This window comes from Rhinoderma darwinii, chromosome 1 (assembly GCF_050947455.1).
Source record: "Rhinoderma darwinii isolate aRhiDar2 chromosome 1, aRhiDar2.hap1, whole genome shotgun sequence".
NCBI lineage: Eukaryota > Metazoa > Chordata > Amphibia > Anura > Rhinodermatidae > Rhinoderma > Rhinoderma darwinii.
Genome location: NC_134687.1, coordinates 573,163,088 through 573,185,521, shown reverse-complemented (window position 1 = coordinate 573,185,521; position 22,434 = coordinate 573,163,088). Strand labels below are relative to the sequence as shown.

The 22,434-nt window shown below is 41.5% G+C and overlaps 1 protein-coding gene across 2 annotated transcripts in view; it reads left to right on the top strand.

The window, feature by feature from the left end:
- Window positions 1-22,434, top strand: part of IPO11 (importin 11) — a 511,812-nt gene that overhangs the window by 104,302 nt on the left and 385,076 nt on the right. For both annotated transcript variants that reach the window (XM_075839216.1, XM_075839226.1), the window contains exon 6: window positions 22,054-22,186. In XM_075839216.1, coding sequence (XP_075695331.1) covers window positions 22,054-22,186 — 133 coding nt within the window. The remainder of the gene's footprint in view (window positions 1-22,053; window positions 22,187-22,434) is intronic.

Below are 22,434 nucleotides of genomic sequence, written 5' to 3'. Positions count from 1 at the left end.
GATCAGCTGCTCCAGCTGCCGGCGTGCAACGGATGTCATTGCACACTATGCAGTGTACGGAGCTGGAAGTAGTTGGCTTCGTACATTGCATGGCGGCCGTACTGCAGCTCTGCTCCTATTCACTTGAATAGTAGCAGGGCTGCAGTACTGTAGCTCGGCCGCTAATCCGAAACCGGAGCCATCGGCTTCCTGCATGGACGTCCTGTGCCCGGAGGAAGCTGATCGGTGCGGGGTCCGGGTGTCGGACCCCCACTATTATACTTATGACCTATCTGGTGGATATGTCATGAGTTGTCCGGTAGTGGGAAATCCCCTTTAAGGTGCATAAATACTTGAAGGGTCACCCAGGACGTCCAGTCGTCTTGCGTACCAATTTAGTGACCGTGCCTTTGTCTCTGTACCTGGATCGATACCGGAGACCTTTTTTAAAAATTGTCTCGTCCCATTTAATCGATAATAATGATCTTCTCTTATCCCTCCAGTTATTTGTATGAAGTTCTGTTTATAGTTTGGTTCCGTTGATGTGGAGAGCCTCTATACCAGGATCCGACAGGATCTTGATGTTGTTATGGTTAAAAGGTACTTGGACAGGACCAAAAAGCAATCTGATTGTAAAAGATTTATTTGTAACTCCCTAGAAATTGTATTGTCACGCAATACATTCACCTTCCACCATCAGTGCTATAGGCAGCGGGCTGGGACAGCGATACGGACTCAGGATGCTCCAGCATTCGCCATCCAGTTCCTGGCGACTTTTAAGGAGGACTACATACTAGTCCTCCTCAATGAATTAGAATATCATCAAAAAGTTAATTTATTTCAGCAATTCAATTAAAAAAAGTGAAACGCATATATTCTATAGATTCATTACACACAGAGTGATCTATTTCCAGCATTTTTTTATTTTAATGTTGAAGATTATGGCTAACAGTTAATGAAGCCCAATTTCAAAAATTATTTTTACTACCGAATTGTAGGCCTACTGAGAAGTATGTACAGTATATGCCCTCAATACTTGGTCGGGGCTCCTTTTGCATGATTTACTGCATCAATGCTGTTGTGGCATGGAGACGATCGGCCTGTGGCACTGCTGAGGTGTTATCAATGCGTTGTGGCATGGAGGCGATCAGTTTGTGACACTGCTGAGGTGTTATAAATGCGGCGTGGCATGAAGGCGATCAGCCTGTGGCACTGCTAAGGTGTTATCAATGCGGCGTGGCATGGAGGCGATCAGCCTGTGCCACTGCTGAGGTGTTATGGAACCCCAGGTTGCTTTGATAGTGGCCTTCAGCTCGTCTGCATTGTTGGGTCTGGTGTCATCTTCTTGCAGTCAAGTGTGTAGTTTCCACAGTCAGTGATGGTTTGCTGGTGCTGGTCCACTGTGTTCTATCAAGTCCAGAGTCAGCGCAGCGTCTACCAGGAAATTTTCGAGCACTTCATGCTTCCCTCTGCTGACAAGCTTTATCGAGACGCTGATTTCATTTTCCACCAGGACTTGGCACCTGCCCACACTGCCAGAAGTACCAATACATGGTTTAATAACCACAGTGTCACTGCGCTTGATTGGCCAGTAAACTCATCTTACCCAAACCCCATAGAGAATCTATAGGGTATTGTCGAGGAAGCATTGGGTCTGGAATGCGGAGCATTATACTATTCCTTTTGCAAGCAAACCCGTATAACGGGTTTTCTATACTAGTTGGTATATGTTGGAATTAGATCCCGCTTTAACTAAAATTGCTTTGAGACATCCGCATTCCGCAGATGTAAAAACCTAAAGGACAATTTAATCCATGGGAGATATCAAGATAGCAGACATGGTAAATGTTGGATCCTGTATTTCACTGCGTCCGCAGTTTTATTACCTGTAAATCAGACTGTGGTGCATGTAGTCTGCTTACCTTGTGGTTACACGATCTGACCACTGTTCATTCAGGTGTTAGTGGTGAAGGTTGCCAAAAACATATCAAACATTTTTGGGATGCTCATGGAGGGGAAGCCAATAGGATTTCCATTGTTAGTTAAGAAAGGGTTTTTTCGAACCCTGGCACATATTGGCAAACACACATATCTACTACAGAGGGAAGCGCATTGGAAACTATTTGCCCATTCCTGTAAAGAGAAAGGCAAACATATTAATTGTGCTAATGAATTACAATGTACAGGTGTCAATATGCATCAGGCGAGTTTGGCTTTTTTGTACAGTCATAGTTTTAAATGGTAATTTGGGGTGTTGCGGGTGTTTCTATCCTCTCTTGTGTGTGTGTGTATATATATATATATATATATATACATATATATATCTATATCTCAATCATGTTTTAGCAGCAGATAAAGCGCGGATGGCGTGAAACGGCTATTGCCTTGTCTGTATACTGTATCCACCATTCTGTATCTTTTTAATGATACAAATACAGTGAAGTGTTTTTAAGGAATATCTGATGAACACCGCAACCTTTCTTATTATTGCTGGACTATGTTGCAATCAACTTTATTGTGTTGTTTAGCACCTCAGAGGAAACCCCTTGGGTTCGGTGGTGTGTTCCTGGAGAGTGGCGATAAAATCTTTTTGCTACTAATACTGCTAAGGTCATCAGCATAATGGGGCGCTTTTCTTGTATGCATGGGATTCGATACATTTTCACACATATCCTCTTTTTTGTATGGACTTTAACCTGATATGTTTTTTTAATAATTTGATGTAATAAAGAGGAAATTATATTTTATTTCATATTGGTCCTGCACTATTCGTTCATTCTTTGGTGTGTCAATTTTGTCCAAATGCGTTTTGACCCCTTTAACATATCGGAAATATTTGATAGGTGTTAATATTTATATAAATATCGCTCGAAAACTATTTTTTATTATTAAATGGCGTAAACTTCTTAATAAATTCCCCCCATAGTTCTCTAACTTTGGCCTCATGCACACCACTGTATTACGGGCGCTGTACAAGTTCTAGTTGTATTGAGCCATAATCCAGCGATAATGGTGGCTTCTGTGCCTACATTTCTCGCTGTTTTGGTATGGAGGCGTTTTTGTATGCACTCCGCATGCCACCACATAAGAAGAAAATTCATGCCCTTCTCAATTGGAAGCTGTATGGGTGCTTATTTTCTCCATAGAAGTTAATGTAGACTAAAAAAAAAAATCACATGCGTGTGTATCGATGAGTGTATAAACCTCTATACGGGTTCCGATTTTCTACCCTACGTTTGCAGAACTGATACAGTACCTAGACAGAGCACTATTCAGAAAAATGAAATATAAAATATCCAGTATGTACTGTATGGTACTGATTTGTCATATGTCATGTGCACGAGATCTGTCTAATATAGTCTGCATTACAATTCAGTCACCATATGCCTGTGGAGGTGTTTGTCGACGTATGCACTTACAAAGTTATAGTATAACTCTCAACATCTGAACCTCCTTTTTTGAGACATATCAAGCCCCAACCCAGATATGCCAAGGAACACCCACAAAACATCCTAGAAACGCCCACTTTTGGATTATTTGCATAACCACTGCCCCGTTTAAAGTCCGATTCACGGGACAATACCACGAAGAATGGAACAGTTGTGAGGTAAACTATAGACCCTCTTTAAAAGGAAATTTACAAGAATAAAATTAGAAAAGGCCCTTTAGTGTATATAAAAACTGGAACAACCATCTTCATATCTTCTATTTTAAGATTTGATTCCTTGAATTTACAGGCCAAGGCCTGAGGCTGCATTTCTGAGGGACTCCTATGACAATACTTCCTGCATCCTGTTCTGTCAGGTGCAGTGTTATTCAAGTCACCACGTACATCAATGTCTTATACATACATATGGAACCGCCACTTTACAATCTAGATGGGATGTAGATATTGTTGTATTTGATCATTTTGATCCATATGGGGGTATCACTCTTCCAGTAGCATAGCCTTAAAAGGGTTGTCTCATGACACATTTATGACATATCCACAGAATATGCCATAAATCTCTAAAATATGCGGGTTTCACTTCTGGGACCCGCACCTATCACCCGAACAGGGTTCCCCTAACCCCGTTCCTGCCTGGTGAGGTGGTCGATGGTTTCAGCATCCAGGCGGAGAATCAGTACACAGCAGGACAGGATTCTGGGCACAGCCATGCTCGCTGAGGTTTTCTGTTTCCGTATCTCAAATAGAAGTGAAAGTTGCAGAAACAGCGGGAATATTTATATCCACAGGATATAATGTGTGTCATGAGACAACCGGCTTTGGGCCTGTAACTTCAAATGTGAGAGAGATATTCTTCTAACTTTAATAGTAAATTATTAGTAGGACGGTTTTACACTTCAAGGATGCTTATGAGTCCTTTTTAACTTTTGAGTCCGCCCACAAGTTGGCTTCCTTCCCTTGTAGTATGAGAGATGGGGACCTGGTTTTAATTCTTGAAGGGCATTGTATCGTTTATTTTTTAGAAATACTTATTTGCCTTGTGTTAGTTTAATAGATTGCTTGTCATGGTAAAAACATTCATTAAATAGGAAAAAAGTGTAATCGGTAGCCTGACAAGAGCAAAATAGTATCATTCATTAGTTTGTCACTCGCTTAAATAATTGAAGCCGAGCGTGGCGCAGGGTCATTTTTTTTTTTACCATGTATTAAATATTCTATTCCGCTGCTTTAAATGAGTTTTGAAATTGTTTTCTGTGACCCGACGGTCAATTTAAGTGCTGCATAAATCCCAGTAGTTTTATCAGGGGTGTAGAAGGAAAGAAAGCGAAGCCCGGCACCTGGCGTCCTCCGTTTCATTAATATCCTTACTATTAAGTAATTGGCTTTTACCTTTTTTGCCAGGAAGTTATTTTCAAGTCCTGCGGTGACGGTCCCAAGCTAGTTTAGAGAACATATTCAATTTCTCGTGTAATGAATATATTTCTTACCCACGGAACCAGTTGCTATTGAAAATCAAATGCGGTATTTGTGCTTAACGTGTTACCTGCGGCACACTATGTCCCAACAATGTAACATATCCATCTGTCATTGAAGTTTAGGCCAGAGAGTGGCATGAATCAAAAACTGTAGTTCTAACAATGTGCCTGTGATGGCTTTGACACAAGGGACTTATTTAAGAGGCAAAAAGACTTCTTATGTTTCATGCCAATGAGAGAGTCGACCTGTAGATCCATTATACACCTAATGACGGCTTATCACGTCGGAAACAGAACAGCGGCAAAATCCAATTTAGATCTTCTGCTATTAAGTTGCGGGATCTTTTTTTGTGTTTTCGTTTTTAATATATGTATAAACCTAGTAGAGCTGCTCTGCAATTTTTCTACAGGGTTTTTTTTTTTTTTTTTAAGGACTGTGATTACAATGTTAATCCAGATGGGGGAGCTGTGTGACAAGTTTCTTTTAAAAAAAAAATTTTACATCCCTTTAACGTCTCTGTAATAAAAAGAAAATCTAAAAAGTGCGTTTAAGTTACTGGGTAAAAATGCCTGGCAACAGGATTAATACAATTTACTAACTAATTCTGACATTTACATAACCTTACGAGGAAAAGGGAGGGGGAGAATGTTGCAGGTTTGTATAACAGGAAAGATTATAGATTAGACTATAGATAATTATTTTTTTTACTGGATATAAAGGCCCTGAATATGTCCCTGAATATGAACTATTTCAATGTTTATAGGCGGGTGTCATTTGGCGCATTAGTTTTATATATAATACAGTAGTAGTAACTATTCTTGTATTCTTTATATGTAAATATATCTTCATAAGACGTGTAGTAATCCGTGTGCGCAGGTGAAGCACATGTTAACCCCTTCCCGACATTTGCCGTACATGTACGTCATGGAAAGTACTGACTTCCCGCATCTTGCCGTACATGTACGTCAAACGTTTGGCACCGGCTCAGAAGCTGAGCCGGTCCCATCATCACCGGATCTCAGCTGTATCTTACAGCTGACATCCGACTGTAACGGCGGGGACCGAAATTAGCTTCGATCCCCGCCATTAACCCCTTAAGTGCAGCGCTCAAACGCGATCGCTGCACTTAAGGTGTTTGCAGCTCATCGGAACCCCAGTAATGAAATTGCCGGGGTTCCGGTGGCTGCAATGGCAACCGGAGGCCTAATACTGGCCTCCCGGTCTGCCTAGCACCGAAGCCGGTCAAGATCCGCCCGGCGGCGGAGCCTGATCGGCTTCCGTAGCTGCCGGCAAGATGGCGCCGGGTCAGGAGCTGATCCGGCGTCATCAGCGGTGGAAGTCAGCTGTACTGTACAGCTGACATCCACCTGTAACGGCAGGAACCGGAGCTAGCTCCGATCCCTGCCATTAACCCCTTCGATGCAGCAATCGAAAGCGATTGCTGCATCGTAGCGGTTACAAGCAGATCGCCAGCCCTGACAGGCAATCGGGACTGGCGACTGCTGTTATGGCAACAGGAGACACAATGGTCTCCTGCTCTGCCATTACGGAAGCCGATTTAGGCCCCGCCGGGAGGCGAAGCCTAAACGGCTTGCTGTCAGTGAATGACTGACAGATCTAATACATTGCACTACATAGGTAGTGCAATGTATTAGAAAAAAAAAAATCTGACCGTTGGACCTTCAAGTCCCCTAGTGGGACTTGAGAAAAAGTGTAAAAAAAGTATAAAAAAGTGTAAAAAAAAGTGCAAAAAATAAAAGTTTGAAAACAATAAAAGTTTCAAGTAATCAAATAACACACAATCCCCCTTTTACTCTTATCAAGTCCTTTATTATTGAAAAATAATAATAAACCATATGTATTTGGTATCGCCACGACCGTAACGACCGGAGGTATCAAAATATTATATTATTTATTGCACGCGGTGAACAGCGTAAAAAAAACCCGTAAAAAACGTTACCAGAGTTTCTGTTTTTTAGTCACTTTGCCCTACAAATATTACAATAAAAAGTGATCAAAAAGTCGCACGTATCCAAAAATGGTACCTATAAAAACTATAGCTCGTCCCGCAACAAACCAGCCCTCATACCGCTACGTCTATGAAAAATAAAATTAGTTATGGCTCCAATAAGTCAGGAAATAAAAAAATATGCAGTTGTGCCCGAGGAGAACATTTCTTCTGTTTCAAGAGGCGATTTATCAAGGACCTAAAATTAGGGAACCAGGAAGGGAGGGCCCAATCATATCCGATGGAAGCGACGGTGCCCGTATTATACCAGGATAATACTTTCCCAGCAAAATTCCCCAAACTACAAAGGCGCGGAGTGTGGACCAAAAGGGGGATAAGAAATGACACCATTTATCAGTGCGACACCGGCCTGTGCAGAAAGGATTGCTTCACAGCGTAACACACATCTATGGATTATTTTTATTTTTTTATACCACCTGACTATGCCCCTTATATACTCCGCCCCGCTTACATGTACCCCCACATTATAAAACACCAGCAATACTCAAACAAATATAGTACCAAGCAAAATCCGCTCTCCAAAAGCCAAATGGTGCTCCCTCGGCCCTGAACCCTACAGCGTGCCCAAACAGCAGTTTCCTTCAACATATATGGCACCGTCATACCCGTGAGAACCCTTTTAACAATTTTTGTGGTGTGTGTCTCCAGCGTCATAAGCTGGGCATGACATATTTGCCACTGAATGGCATATCTAGGGAAAAATATAAATTTTTAATTTGCACCATCCGCAGCGCATTCATTTATGGAAAAGACCTGTGGGGTGAAAATGCTCACTACACCCCTTAATAAATGCCTTGAGGGGTGCAGTTCCATAATGGGGTCACTTATCAGGGGTTTATTTTTATTATTTCACATCTGAGCCTCTGCAGTTGTGAACCAATACTTTGTAAATCGCCAAATTAGGCCTCCACTCCGCATGGTACTCTTCACTTCTGAGCCCTGTCATATGTCCAGACAAAAGATTAGGGCCACATGTAGGGTGTTTCTAAAACCGGGAAACACCGCATAATAATTAGAGAGCTGTCTTGTTATGGTGGCACAAGCCGGGCACCACATATTGGCATATCTATGGAAAAAAATCCCATTTTCACTCTGCAACATTGAGCGCACACTAATTTCTACAAAACACCTGCAGGGTTAAAATGCTTACTACACCCCTTGGTAAATGCATTGAGGGGTGTAGTTTACAAAATGGGGTCACTTCTGAGGGGTTTCCACTGTTTTGGGCCCACAGGTGCCCAGAAACCAATCCAGCAACATCTGCACTCCAAATGGCGGTCCTTCCCTTCTGAGCCCTGCCGTTTGCCCAAACAGCAGTTTATGACCACATATGGGGTATTGCCGTACTCGGGAGAAATAGCTTTACAAATGTTGGGTTCTTTTTTTCCTTTATTTGTTGAGAAAATGAAAAAATTTGCGCTAAAGCTACGTCTTATTGAAGAAAAAGGACTGTTTTTATTTTCACTGCCTAATTCTAATAAATTCTATGAAACATCTGTGGGGTCAAAATGCTCACTACACCCCTAGATGCATTCTTCAAGAGGTGTAGTTTCCTAAATGGAGTCCCTTTTTGGGCGTTTTCATTGTTTTGTCCCCTCAGGGGCTTTGCAAATGTGACCTGGCCTCCGCAAATCATTCCTGCTAAATGTGATCTCAAAAAGTCAAATAGTGCTCTTTCCCTTCTAAGCCCTGCCGTGTGTCCAAACAGCCGTTTATTACCACATGTGGGGTATTGTTTTACTCGGGAGAAATTGCTTTACAAATTTTGTGGTGCTTTTTCTCCTTTAGTCCTTCTGGAAATGAGAAAAAATTAGCTAAACCTACATTTTCTTTGAAAAAATGTAGATTATTATTTTCAGGGCCTACTTCCAATAATTTCTGCAAAAAAACTGTGGTGTCAAATCGCTCACTATACCCCTAGATAATTTCCTCAATGGGTGTTGTTTCCAAAATGGGGTCACTTGTGGGGGGTTTCCACTGTTTTGTCCCCTCAGGGGCTTTGTAAATGTAACATGGCCTCCGCAAACCATTCCTGCTAAATTTGAGTTCCAAAAGCCAAATGGCGCTCTTTCCCTTCTCAGCCTCGCCGTGTGTCCAAACAGCCGTTTATTACCACATGTGGGGTACTGTTTTACTCGGGAGAAATTTCTTTACAAATTTTATGGTGATTTTTCTCCTTTAGTCCTTGTGGAAATGAAAAAAAATTAGCTAAACCTACATTTTATTTGAAAAAATGTAGATTTTCATTTTCACAGCCTACTTGCAAAAATTTCTGCAAAAAACCTGTGGGGTCAAAATGCTCACTATACCCCTAGATAATTTCCTCAAGGGGTATAGTTTCCAAAATGGGGTCACTTGTTTGGGGTTTTCACTGTTTTGTCCCCTCAGGGGCTTTGTAAATGTGACATGGCCTCCGCAAACCATTCCTGCTAAATGTGAACTCCAAAAGCCAAATGGCGCTCTTTCCCTTCTCAGCCACGCCGTGTCTCCAAACAACCGTTTATTACCACATGTGAGGTATTGTTTTACTCGGGAGAAATTGCTTTACAAATTTTGCGGTGCTTTTTCTCCTTTAGTCCTTGTGGAAATGAGAAAAAAAATCGCTAAACCTACATTTTCTTTGAAGAAATGTTAATTTTAATTTTCACGGCCTACTTCCAATAATTTCTGTAAAAAACCTGTGCGGTGAAAATGCTCACTACACCCCTAGATAATTTCCTTGAGGTGTCTAGTTTCCCAGATGGGGTCACTTTTGGGGGATTTTGACTGTTTTGGCACCGCAAGAGCCCTTCAAACCTGACATGGTGCCTAAAATATATTCTAACAAAAATAAGGCCCCAAAATCCACTAGGTGCTCCTTTGCTTCTGAGGCCGGTGTTTCAGTCCAGTAGCACGCTACGGCCACATGTGGGATATTTCCTAAAACTGCAAAAACTGGGCAACAAATATTGAGTTGCATTTCTCTGGTAAAACCTTCTGTGTTATAAAAAAAATTGTATTAAAAATGTATTTCTGCAGAAAAATATGAAATTTGTAAATTTCACCTCTACTTTGCTTTAATTCCTGTGAAATGTTTAAAGGGTTAAGACATTTTCTAAATGCTGTTTTGAATACTTTGAGGGGTGAAGTTTTTAAAATGGGGTGACTTTTTTGGGGTTTCTAATATATAAGGCCCTCAAAACCACTTCACAACTGAACTGGCCCCTGTAAAAATAGCCTTTTGAAATTTTCTTGAAAATGTGAGAAATTGCTGCTAATGTTCTAAGCCTTGTGAGGTCATAGAAAAATAAAAGGATGTTCAAAAAACGATGCCAATCTAAAGTAGACATATGGGGGATGTTAATTAGCAACAATTTTGTGTATTATAACTGCCTGTCTTACAAGCAGATACATTTAAATTGAGAAAAATGCTAATTTTTGCAATTTTTCGCTAAATTTTGGTGTTTTTCACAATTAAATACTGAACATATCGAGCAAATTTTGCCAGTAACATAAAGTCCAATGTGTCACGAGAAAACAATCTCAGAATCGCTTGGATAGGTGAAAGCATTCCGGAGTTATTACCACATAAAGTGACACATGTCAGATTTGAAAAATGAGGCTCTGTCAGGAAGGTCAAAAGTGGCTAAAGAGGGAAGGGGTTAAAGAACATATCGGTTGCACTGGGGTCCTGGGTTCAAATCCGACCGACGACCACATCTGCATGGTGGTTCTCCATGTTTTCGTGTGTTTCCTTCAAGTAATCTGATTTCCTCCCACACTCCCAAAAAAATACTGGGGGAGATTTATTAGGACTACCGTTTAATAGGCCAGTCTTAATAAACTGTTTGCTGATGTAACACATTTATTTAGAGGTAACGCTGCCCGCGTTAGTACCTTGTATGTCCGTGGCTTGCTGTGAGCGCCTGGGGGAGCAGTGAGGTGAGTATTTTATTTTATTTTATTGTCCGATGGGGTATGGGGAGGGGAAGGTACAGGGCCCAGCACAAGTCTCTACCTTGTTACGAGTGTAATCAGTTTCCGGCGTAAATTATAGTTAATCTATAGGGATGCAGGTGGCCCATCCCCCTTAGCTAGTGTACGCCCCCTTTTTTAAAAAGTGGTGAGGGTGACGTAAACTGCCCAAAAGTCTATGTTAATTTGGAATTTAGATTGTGAGCCCCAATGGGGATAGGGACCGATATAAGTAATGATAAACTCTGTACAGCGCTGTGGAATATGTTGGTTCTATATAAATAAAAAAAAGCATGTAGGGAGAGTTTTGTAATTTTAGAAGAAATACTTGTGTATTTTTTGAGCTACTGTGACTGCTAGGAGTCCAGCACTCAAGACATTTGCTCTCGTCCCCCACAACTGTGATTGGCAGCTCTCTCCCTATCATTGTGGGTAGTACAAAAGGTAAGCTGTCAGTCATGACTATTGGGAAGAGAAGTTCCTGACTCACGAATGACCGTTTTACTTTAGTTAGTTTTTTTTCTATTCCGTTCCTTGGATCTGGAGGGTGGGGGGAGGAGTGTAGGTTGGGAATCTGTAGGGTATTGTGTTTAGTGTTATTTTGTATAAGTCTCCGCTCTGTTTGCATCACAATAATTTACTGCATATTAATAAAATATTTAAATTAAAAGAAAGATAATTCTGGCAGCTGAAAACCCCACCGGGGTAAGCTGCGGTCAACCATGGAATACATGGTGGTGTGTAGTCCTCTAGAGTGGAAGCAGCTTTTTGCAGTGGCTCTTCACTCTTACTTAGAGTTGGGGGTCACGGTCAGACAGCTCCCTCTAGGACTTCCATATACCTTTAACCCCTTCGCGCACCACGACGTGCCAATACGTCCTTGTGCAGGGGGTGATGTATGGAGCGCGCTGAGTGCGCTCCATACGCTGCGGGTATCAGCTGTCTTCTACAGCTGACACCCGGGACGAACGGCCCGGAACAGTGACTTCTCCTTGTTGAAGTCTTTTCAGGGTTTAACGTTTTGAAACAGAAGATTGTCCTGTAAAGCTGAACATTCTGAATTCCTTAATGAACAAATTGCTAAGTCTCTTTACCATGGGAGCCAACTGGAGTATTCTGCTAATATAAGGGACAGACAAACTCCTTTAGACTTTAAAAGTCAGCCGGGTTTACACAGGCAGATATGTTGCCGTAACAAGCGGCGTTACTTGATAATTACAGGTCGATCGGCGCTAGTTTAAAGGCCCTTTACATGGGCCAATGTAAATGGTGTGTAAATGGTATGGGGACAAGCCATCATTAATACGATCCTTCTGTCCTCATAGAATCTACATAATGTCGGCAGCACATCCTGTTTTTTTTTTAATAAAAAGGTCAGTGTGATTGGTGCAACTTTTTAAAATACTTTTTATTAAAAAATTGTTTTACTTTTTGAGATACAGCTGCTTTGTATACTGTATACAGAGCAGCTGTATCTAGCGAGCGAGTCATGCTTGTCTCTGACATGCAGGATCAAGCTGCTATCGATAACATTTAAGATAATTATGATGTGATCGAATACAGGTGGATCCCCGCTTTCAATGAACCCGTCAGTCCTGCGGACCTGACGGATTTATGTCTCAGCGCACGATACAGCTGCTCTGTATACAGAATACAAAGCAGCGGTATCTCAAAAAGTTAAAATAATTTTTAGTAATAAGTATTTAAAAAGTTGCACCAAACACACTTGACACATTTTTATAAAAAAAAAACTATTTCATATGTGTACATGGCCTTTAAATCAGATGCTGAACCAACGTGTGATTGTTTGTTGACTGATTGCTGCCCTGTTTACACAAGGCAATAATCGGGAACGAGCGTTCATAGGCTTTTATTAACCTAGCGCATCTCTAGGTGTGTTGGCTAGGTGGCTCCTGGGATTTGTCCACAGACACAATATCAGTAGAAGTAAATAAAATTCATTTTGAGATGACCTAAACCTGACGTTCTCCACACTTGCTCTTTCAGTGTTGTGCTGTGGAAGATGTATCATGTCTTTCCTTAGAGGAAATAAGCATGTAATGAAGCGGCATCCCCAACACATGTGTATGGGCGCTTAACTTGCTCGCTTTTTCGTGTGCAGCGACTGAATAATAAACCGGAGCAGATGCTGTGATACCTGCTTACATTACATTTAAGTGGCCTATTAGTCCAATCAAGTTTTCATGCAGTTTGCTGCCACGCGGTGATAATTGATGTCTATTGAGGAACACTTTTAAAGTTGATGGGGGAAAAAAAGGAGAACTTTTGAAAAAATGGCTGCGCTACATCCTTATTGATATTTTGCGGTCTTACTTTTGTAGATAAAGTAGAAAGCGTATAATCATACATCTCTTCTTGAAAGTACAGAGATAATTATTTTGCTTCAGTAATTGAAATCCTCATCAATGAAAGATTTCACTCGGAGCCGTACACCTGCTGTGATTTTAGAGAGTGGGAATAGGAGATTGCTAAATGCATTTGTGGATGCAATCTCAATTTTAGGAGAAAGTCACAAGTGAGATCGGTTTTAAAGGAAACCATCTGCATAATCCAGATAGGAATTAAATTCCTAGAATATTTTGCGGTCCAAGAAGCGAGCACATTTTATATGCCATGTATGCCAGTTACAATCTTTACAAAGACTTTAAGGAGCACTGGATTTTTCTCTTTAAATTCCACTCGAAAGGTCAAACATCCATTTAAAACTATTGCATTGTAAGCTTAAAAAAGAGCCTTTTAATGGCTTCGGCCAGATCCAATGCTGTTCATTGCTCCTATGGAGGATGGAAGGGACAACCGCTCCGAGCTGAAAACGATAAGGACCCTCACTAAAGTTACAAAAAGATATCCTGCAGTGAGACAAAATGCATATAAAAATTAGATGGCCACAGTATGACGGCAAGGGTTCGGTTCGTTCACACGTGACAGATTTTTCACCTAAGTATCGTTTGTAAAGATCCATCCACGTGCTACAGAAACAACCCCATTCAAATGTATGAAACTGATTTTCAGTCACAGAAATTTCTACAAGTCGGCCACGTGTGAACATAACTTTATATACCATAAGCAATATTGCTGACACTTCTTGGTCCGGAAACGGAAGATTCTGTAATGAACATTATGTGAAAGTGGAAAGGAAGGTTCTGCAGGCTTATACTTGCATGAAAGGGATTTATATGAAGGGTAATAAAACTTATATGAAAGTGTCCAAACAAGTAAAGTTATGATCTATAATAGGACATGTATTGGGATTATTAAAGAAAAACTCTTTTCACCATACTATACTCCACCATTTCCAGTTACACCTGACTAATGTCACCTCCTGTGCATTAATATTGTTCTTTTTTGTATTAGAAAATGGCCTTACAATTTTAGGAACATTGCCTAGCAACAGCCCATGTGACAGCAAGGTGACTACTAAGGTTACCTGGCTAGAGGGAGCGGCACATCATTTTGCTGACAAATTGCTGTAGGCACAGATGGTCTCATAAATAATACAGAAATTAAGGATACGTCAAGAGACATTGTAATCACTGCAGAATTTCCGTCCGGATTTTCTGTGTGGAAATTCTCCAGCGTTTTTGCAATTGACATGCAGCAGAGTGAGAATTCACACCGCAGGTCAACATCCGCACGTGTTTTCTGTGAGTTTATTTTTTCAGCGTGTGGATTCGATTTGTTCAAAGCCCATCATCTTTGCTGCTACTGTAATACACTGCACCATTTCCGCAGTGTTTACGCTGTGTGTGGACATACCCTTAGGTAGCCATTATGTCTAATTTAAATTCTACCCAATCAAATCAGATGTTTAACTGGTCTATTAATTTAATTATAATATGTTTTATTGGCCAGAAAATGTACTTGACCCTCTTAAAAATAGTAGACGTTCCTTGGGTTAGTATCGAAAGAAAACAAAACAAAAAAAAAGCCAAAGAGAAAAAAAAGCTTCAGTACAACCTTCAATGATAGTGCAAGCACAACCCTGGGGTTATTGTAATGGAAAATGAGATAAAAGGAGCCATTATAAGTCAATGGGATACGTTACCCAATGGATCTGTCATAACTGTCTTGGCTCTAGTAAGAATAGAATGCATGACAATAGTCTTATTCTGCTCCCGTTGGGTTGTGGGGGGGGGGGGGCGTATCCTGGTTCAGATGTGATAAATGAGACATGCCACCCCTGAAACATTATCATATATGCATACAAATACAGCTATGTTGATGTCTGTCTGGTGCCTTAATTTGATTAATACTGTACATCGTCCATTTGTGCCTTGGTCCTTTTTACCTCTTTCTCATTGTATGTAAAAAATTTGGCCTAACTTATATTATTACTATGGGGTCATTATACTGTGTGGTGGCAGCTATGGGGGCATTTTACTGCATGGGGGTCACTATGAGGCCACTATGCTGTGTGGGGGCAGCTGTGGAGGAATTATACTGGGTGGAGGCAGATATTGGGGCATTATACTGTATGCGGACAGCTATGGGGCATTATACTGTGTGTGTGGGGTTGGTACTATAGGGCATTATACTGTTTGGGTGCAACTATGAGGGCATTTTACTGGGTGGGGGTCACTATGGAGGCATTACACTGTGTGGGGATGGACAGGAGGAATGTACGAGGCACTCACCGCTGTGGCAATAGAAAGGATTTATTTGAACAGATCTCGGTCAAAGATGATGTGAAAGATGGCAACGACCGTTTCACACTGAGAGCGCTTTGTCAAGGCTGACACGTCACTTCTTCATTGCTCCTTTTATAACACGCCCATGAGAGCTTACAAATACAATAAAGGAAAAACATAAAAAGGAACACAAGAGTGCACAGAAAATAGGTAACAAGATACTAAAATCTAACTGTGCATGTAGTACAAAATTTATTCAACAAATTGAAACAATAATTATATTAAAAAGGAGCTAAGATCGTTGCGGTCATTCAGACCCAGCGGTCCCAGTGCCTCCGTTTTTAAAATAAATTCAGCCTCTTTTCTTAATAGGGTGCCATGCCTGTCTCCCCCTGATGGGGACAATTTTATCTGAGTTAATCCTGCAAAACGCAGTGTCCTGTAATTGTTACCATGGCACTCATTCATATGCTGCATGAATCTTGGGCAGCCCTTTCCTGTGTCTAAGGATCTCACATGTTCACCAAAGCGTTTCTGCATCTGGCGTATTGTCTTGCCTATATAAAAATTTTTGCAAGGACAGAAAATCACATAGACCACAAATTGCGATTTGCAGGTAATCATATCATCTACGTGGAACGAACAGCCCCCCAATTTTAGGTACCTTCTTCGCAAAAGCAGATCGCAAAACCTACATTGGCCGCATCTATAATTCCCTTTCGGTAAAGATGCTGTTAGCCAATCTCCTGACTCAGAATGGGAAGAAAACCCCCTTAACAAGTACGTCTCTCAGATTCTGACCTCGACGGAAAGAAACAATTGGACGTCTGGTCGAGACGTCCGTAAGTAAAGGATCATTCTCGACCAGATGCCAATTATTGTGAATAATCGAGCGTATTACTTCACTCATCGGGCTACAAGCAAACGACAACACAAAACGTTTGTTGTCTTTTTTGGAGATCGCATTCCTACGTCTAGATTTTAACAATGATCGTTGACTTTGGCCAGTAGTGCGAGCTAATGATTTTGTGATGAGATGTCTAGGGTATCCCCGACTAGCTAGTCTCTGACTAAGTTCCTCAGATTGTTAAAAAAATGTGTCATCTTGATTATTTAGTCACCTTAGTCTCAAAAATTACACTGTGTGGGGCAGCTATGGAGACATTATACTGTGTGGGGGCAGCTATTGTTGCATTATACTGTATGCGCATAGCTATGGGGCATTATACTTTGTGGGGGGGGGGTACTATAGGGCATTATACCTTGTGGGGTGGTGCTATAGGGCATTATACAGTTTGGGTGCAACTAAGGGCATTTTAGTGTGTAGGGGTCACTATGGGGCATTATATTGTGTGGGGACTCTGAGGCATACACTGCAGCGGCAGCTATGGGGTCATTATACTGTGTAGGTTCAACTATGGGGCATTATACTCTTTGGGGAGCACTATGGGGGCATTCTACTGTGTGGGGGCAGTGTCAAGGGGTATATCATATTCCGTATTATACAGCAGGCTCAGGGGATATATATTCAATGGCATGCAGTGGCGGATTAAGAAGACCATGGGCCCTGGGCTGTTACCCAAATTGGGCCCCCCTTCTCCACCGCCACCCTGCCGCGCCGTAACTATTGCTAACACTACCTTTTTGCGCAAGCATTAACAAATGGATGTTACGATTCCCCTTTCACAGGGCTGTGTCCTTACATACTGACAGTATTACACTGTGCAGGGACACATCCTCCTGACAAGGGGATTGGTAACACCAATTTTTCTATCAGTTCTGGACTGCACAAAGACGTTATGTGGAATGCAAGGATTTCCTATAATAAACATGACAGGAGAGGGGACAGATTCTCTACAAATCCAGTGACTCACAGGTGACGACGTCTCAGATGCTAGTAGTTTTTTTTTCCTCTTCTTCTCCATCCGGTCCAGAGCTCATGACGACTTCTCCTGGCCATGACCCATTTCTGCAGCCCTTAAATATAATATCACCATGCACTGCGCCCCTGAATATAATTGTGTCACACACTGTAAAGTAAAGCACCACATACACAGTGCCCCCTGTAGATAGCGCCAACCCCACATGTAGACAGCGCCACACACACACACCCACTGTAGATAGGGCACACACACCCCCTGTAGATAGCGCCACACACACACCTGTAGATAGCGCCACACACACAGCCCCCTGTAGATAGCGTCACACAGCCCCCTATAGATAGCATCACACAGCCCCCTATAGACAGAGCCACACAGCACTCCCCCTTGTATATAGTGCCACACAGCGCTCCCTTCCTTATATATAGTTCCACACAGCGCTCCCCCCCTTGTATATAGTGCTACACAGCGTCGCTACAGTGCAGCCCTGGGATGACATTTTATCCCATATGACTGCTGCAGTCTGTGATTGGCTGCAGCGGTCACATGGGATGAAACGTCATCCCAGGAGGCCGGCCTGAACGAGGAAACAGAATTCTGGGCAAGTATAAGATTTTTATTTTTTCTAAATTGCATTACATAACATCTGCTATTTGTTGCGGGTTTTACCTCCCCATTGAATTAAATGGGGAAAACCCGAAACAAATGAGCAGCGTTTACGCAAATACAATTGACATGCTGCGGAATAAAAAAACGCACCGCAGGTCCATTTGTGAGCTTTTTTCCCCACTTATCATTTACGCAGCGTGTGGATGAGAATTGTTCACATCTAATCTACTCTGCTGCTACTGTATTGGGGCTTAAAGAGGCTCTGTCACCAGAATAAAAATGCTCTATCTCCTACATCAGTTTATCGGCGCTGGAATGTAGTTACTAGCAATGTGTTTTTATTTTAAAAACGATGTTTTTTAACAAAGTTATGGCGTTTAGAACATTTATGCAAATGTGGTCCTTAATGCCCAACTGGGCGTTTTTTAATTTTAAACCAAGTGGGCGTATGACAAAGAGGTGTATGACGCTGGCCAATCCGCATCATACACCTCTCTGTCTTACACCCAAGCGGAATTTTTGCTAGTTTCTGCGGAATTGCTGCAGAAATATATATATATATATATATATATATATATACACACACACACCAAGACATACATACATACACATGTACACATCACAGACACACATGAGTATGCACATTATACACATGTAAAGTACACATTGTAAACACACATGAGTATGCACATTATACACATGTAAAGTAAACATTGTAAACACACATGAGTATGCACAGTATACACATGTAAAGTACACATTGTAAACACACATGCACTTACCTTTTATGTAGGATATTTGTGAAGGGCGTTCAGCAGGTTGATGTGGTGGGAGTCTTCACACAGCGTTTCTCCTGCTCACAGCCCTACACAGAGCCCGCAGAAAGTCTCCCCCCCCCCCCCCTCATGTCCCGACTGCTAGCAGCACGAGGAGAGATGTGTAGAGCAGGGAAGGGGAGCTGGAAGGGGAGTTTCAGCACAGACCACGGCTGCTAAGTAGGACAGAAGTTCGCCTCGCCTCATGACAGGTGCGGTTCTGGCACCGGGGTTCCCTCCAGTGCTAGCGACGCCACCGGGCATGAGGGGGTTCGGGCGGCCATGGGCCCCCTGGTGATGATCCGCCACTGATGACATACAAAAAGTGGTGTGGCCTAAATAATCATTCATTAATCGTAATCGAGGTCACATGTTCAATTAATCGTGATTTGGATTTAGGACATAATCGCCCAGCCCTACCATGTACCTATTGTGTCCCTCCTCCTCCTATTTCATTTAAATTGTAAGCTGTAGTGCCCAGGATCCTCTATGCTTTTTCTCATTTATTCTTTTGATTATTTGTCATTTTACTTGTTTGTTACTTCCCCAATTGTAAAGCGCTGTGGAATAAATATGTTGGTACTATATAAAAAAAATAGTATTACAAGCTATTGAAACTTGAAATATGTAATAACAACAGAACCTAGATCACCGGCTGAGCTGCCCAGCAAATGGAATTCCTACTGTTACAATACCCACAATACATACATAATACTACATTATCCATTCTAACCATTATCCTATCTGTTGGTACCATGCCCTTTTGGCTATTCTGCCTATAAAAGTATGGACATTCCACCTAAAGTCGGAAAAGTTGAGAGGATCGGGATGAAATGTGAAAAATCTTAAGATACGTTGCTGTAAGACAGTTTACATTTAACCATCAAAATCCACATTCACGCCAAACCTTTTTTTTGTAGTTTTTGCTTACTTGGGCCACTAGTGTTGGCTGTCTGTGGCGAGGTCAAGGATTCACCCTCCAGTCAACATAAAGATAGAACTCCTACAGTCCAGGGCTGAGATCTTTTTCTAGATTCAACTGACATTGCCATTTTTCCAGCTCACATATTAAATTACGAAGAGTTTATTATTGCAGAAACCCAGTTTGTCTTCTAAGTGTTCGGGGAGTGTTTATTCTTTATGCTTCTAAGATTAAAATGATGTCTAGAGCTGGGAATAAAAAATAGACACCCACGCAGTTTGGTTTACGATGAGAAGTGTCCCTTCAGATAGCACGGTGTATCTCAACTTCATGAGAAATGTTTGTGTTCCTCTAGTAGAACGCTTCCCAGAAGCTTTGTCTCCACCAGTATTTTTATTTACCTACGCAATGTGTTTTTGCATTCAAGATAAGTAGGTTCTAATATTGCAGTTTACAGTAATAGTCATAAATTAAACTGCAGGAAATTTGATGAAAATGTCTTATTAGTTATACAGGAGTAAACTGAACACAGGGTACAACTGTCCCCGAGAGTCCTCCGTTTTCATTTCAATGATAAAAAGTTCTCATATTATATGTAAGATGCTCATTATTCAAGGGCTGTTCACGTCGTACGTATGTGTTTATTTGTCTCCTTCGTTCCCTAGAATTATTTTCTACCTAATGACAATGAAAAGTGGGAATACACTGGATTCTGGTTCCATAGATAATGTCATTGCTTTAACATTTGTAGCCATGGGGACTGACGATGCCGTAAAATGTATTTTAATATCTGGAAAAAAAAAGTCTTATCACAAGTGAAATTAAAGGATTTGTTTTTTTCATCTTTAAAGAGAGCGCTACCTCTGCCCCTGGGCTGTGTCTGGTATTGCATCCAAGCTTCATTAATTGAATTGAGCTGAGCAATACCAGACACAGCCCATGGACAAGAGTGGCGCTGGTTTTTTTTAAAGAAAACACAGGACATTTTTTTTTATAACCTCACAATGCCCCTTTGCCTATAAATATGTATTAACAAATTATAAATATTATTACTAAAAAAAAAAAACAGTGTAGTCATCTTGCCATTTAGGGCCGGTTCACATCAGCGTTGGCTTTCCGTTCATTAGTTCCGTTGGAGGTTTCCGTCGGGTGAACCCCTCAACCGAAAGTCAAACGGAAATCTTAGCTTCCGTTTGCATCACCATTGATATCAATAGTGACGGAAACATTGCTAAAGGTTTCCGTTTGTCACCATTCCGGCAGGTTTCCGTTTTTGTGACGGAATCAATAGCACAGTCGACATGAGTTTTGAAAAAGGGAAAAGTCGCTGCCAGACTCCTGGCAGTGACTTATCTACTAACAAACAAAAGGATCGGGTATATTGAAATTCAACATCCTGATTCTTCTCTCCCCTGGCATCCGCCGTCAGGAGATAGTCTGGACGCCGCCATACACATTAGATGGTCGGCCCATCCTGACTAAATCTGCAGGTTCGGTTGACCTACATCTAATGTGTATGGCCAGCTTTAGTTACGGCCTGTATTATAGACCAGAACTGCATTAAGAACAGTGGACAAGCTTGTTGCACACCTAACCGCTTAACTGAGCTCCTATAATATAGTGGTACAGTGGGACTTTTTCGCTATATGATAAGTACCTAATATAAAGACTAAATTTCCCAGAATGCAAATCACCAGGACATCTGTGCAGAAATTGATTCATCAAGGAATGCTGATTGTTTTCAGCTCTGAGGGCTGCAGAATTATGAATGCAGCTCTGGACTATAATACGTATTATAACTCAGGATCAGTACAAGATACAGTAGGTAAATGGAATGTATGTGTTAAGTTATTCTACTTTTTGTATAGATTAATGATTATCTAAACTGCAGAATGGTGTTCAAGGGGTGTCCTACTCTGTGAGCCTTCTAGAGACGTACAGATCTTAGACATGAACACGTTTTCTAGAATGATTTGTGTTGATTGTAAAATGTATTATATTTTCCTGCACTGAGATTTTACCGACTCTGCTGGACTTTAAAGACACAGTAATGTTTCAAGTTAATGCTTTGAACTGCATAGAATGTATCGATGTCAGTCATTTAAAGAAGCCACTGACTGGAGTTTCCTGTAGATTAATCTTTCAGCAAATGTGAAGTGACTGGATGCTGAATGCCAATTTAACATTGATTTAGTGAAGTCCTGAAAAGTACTTAGCAATGCTGGCATTTTCTTCACACACGCAGATTGATAACTTCCGGCTCTGATTTATATTTTGTGTTTTGTGTTTCAGCTAGCCGCGGAGATCTACAGTTTTGCATGCTGCCTTTGGAATCATCACGCTGACACATTTCTGCAACAGATCTGTTCTGAAGGGGACACGGCAGCTGGTAGTTCCTTAGAAAGAGCCTCATTGTCGTTGAAAGGTGTGCGCTAAAGTTCATTTCTGCAAATCTGAAGGAGTTCAAATTTCCCCCTGAAGCATGCTGAGCTGAAACCAAGACCCCTATCAAGCATTGCTCTTGATCTGAAGCAGTGGTCTCCATCAGTCGCTCTTTAGCTGTGTGGAAACTACAACTCCTACCATGCTGCAACAGCTTTCAGGTTATGCAGTAAGGCCCCATGCACACGAACGTATTTTTTTCCTCCCGTAAATACGGGTCCTTGGTCACAC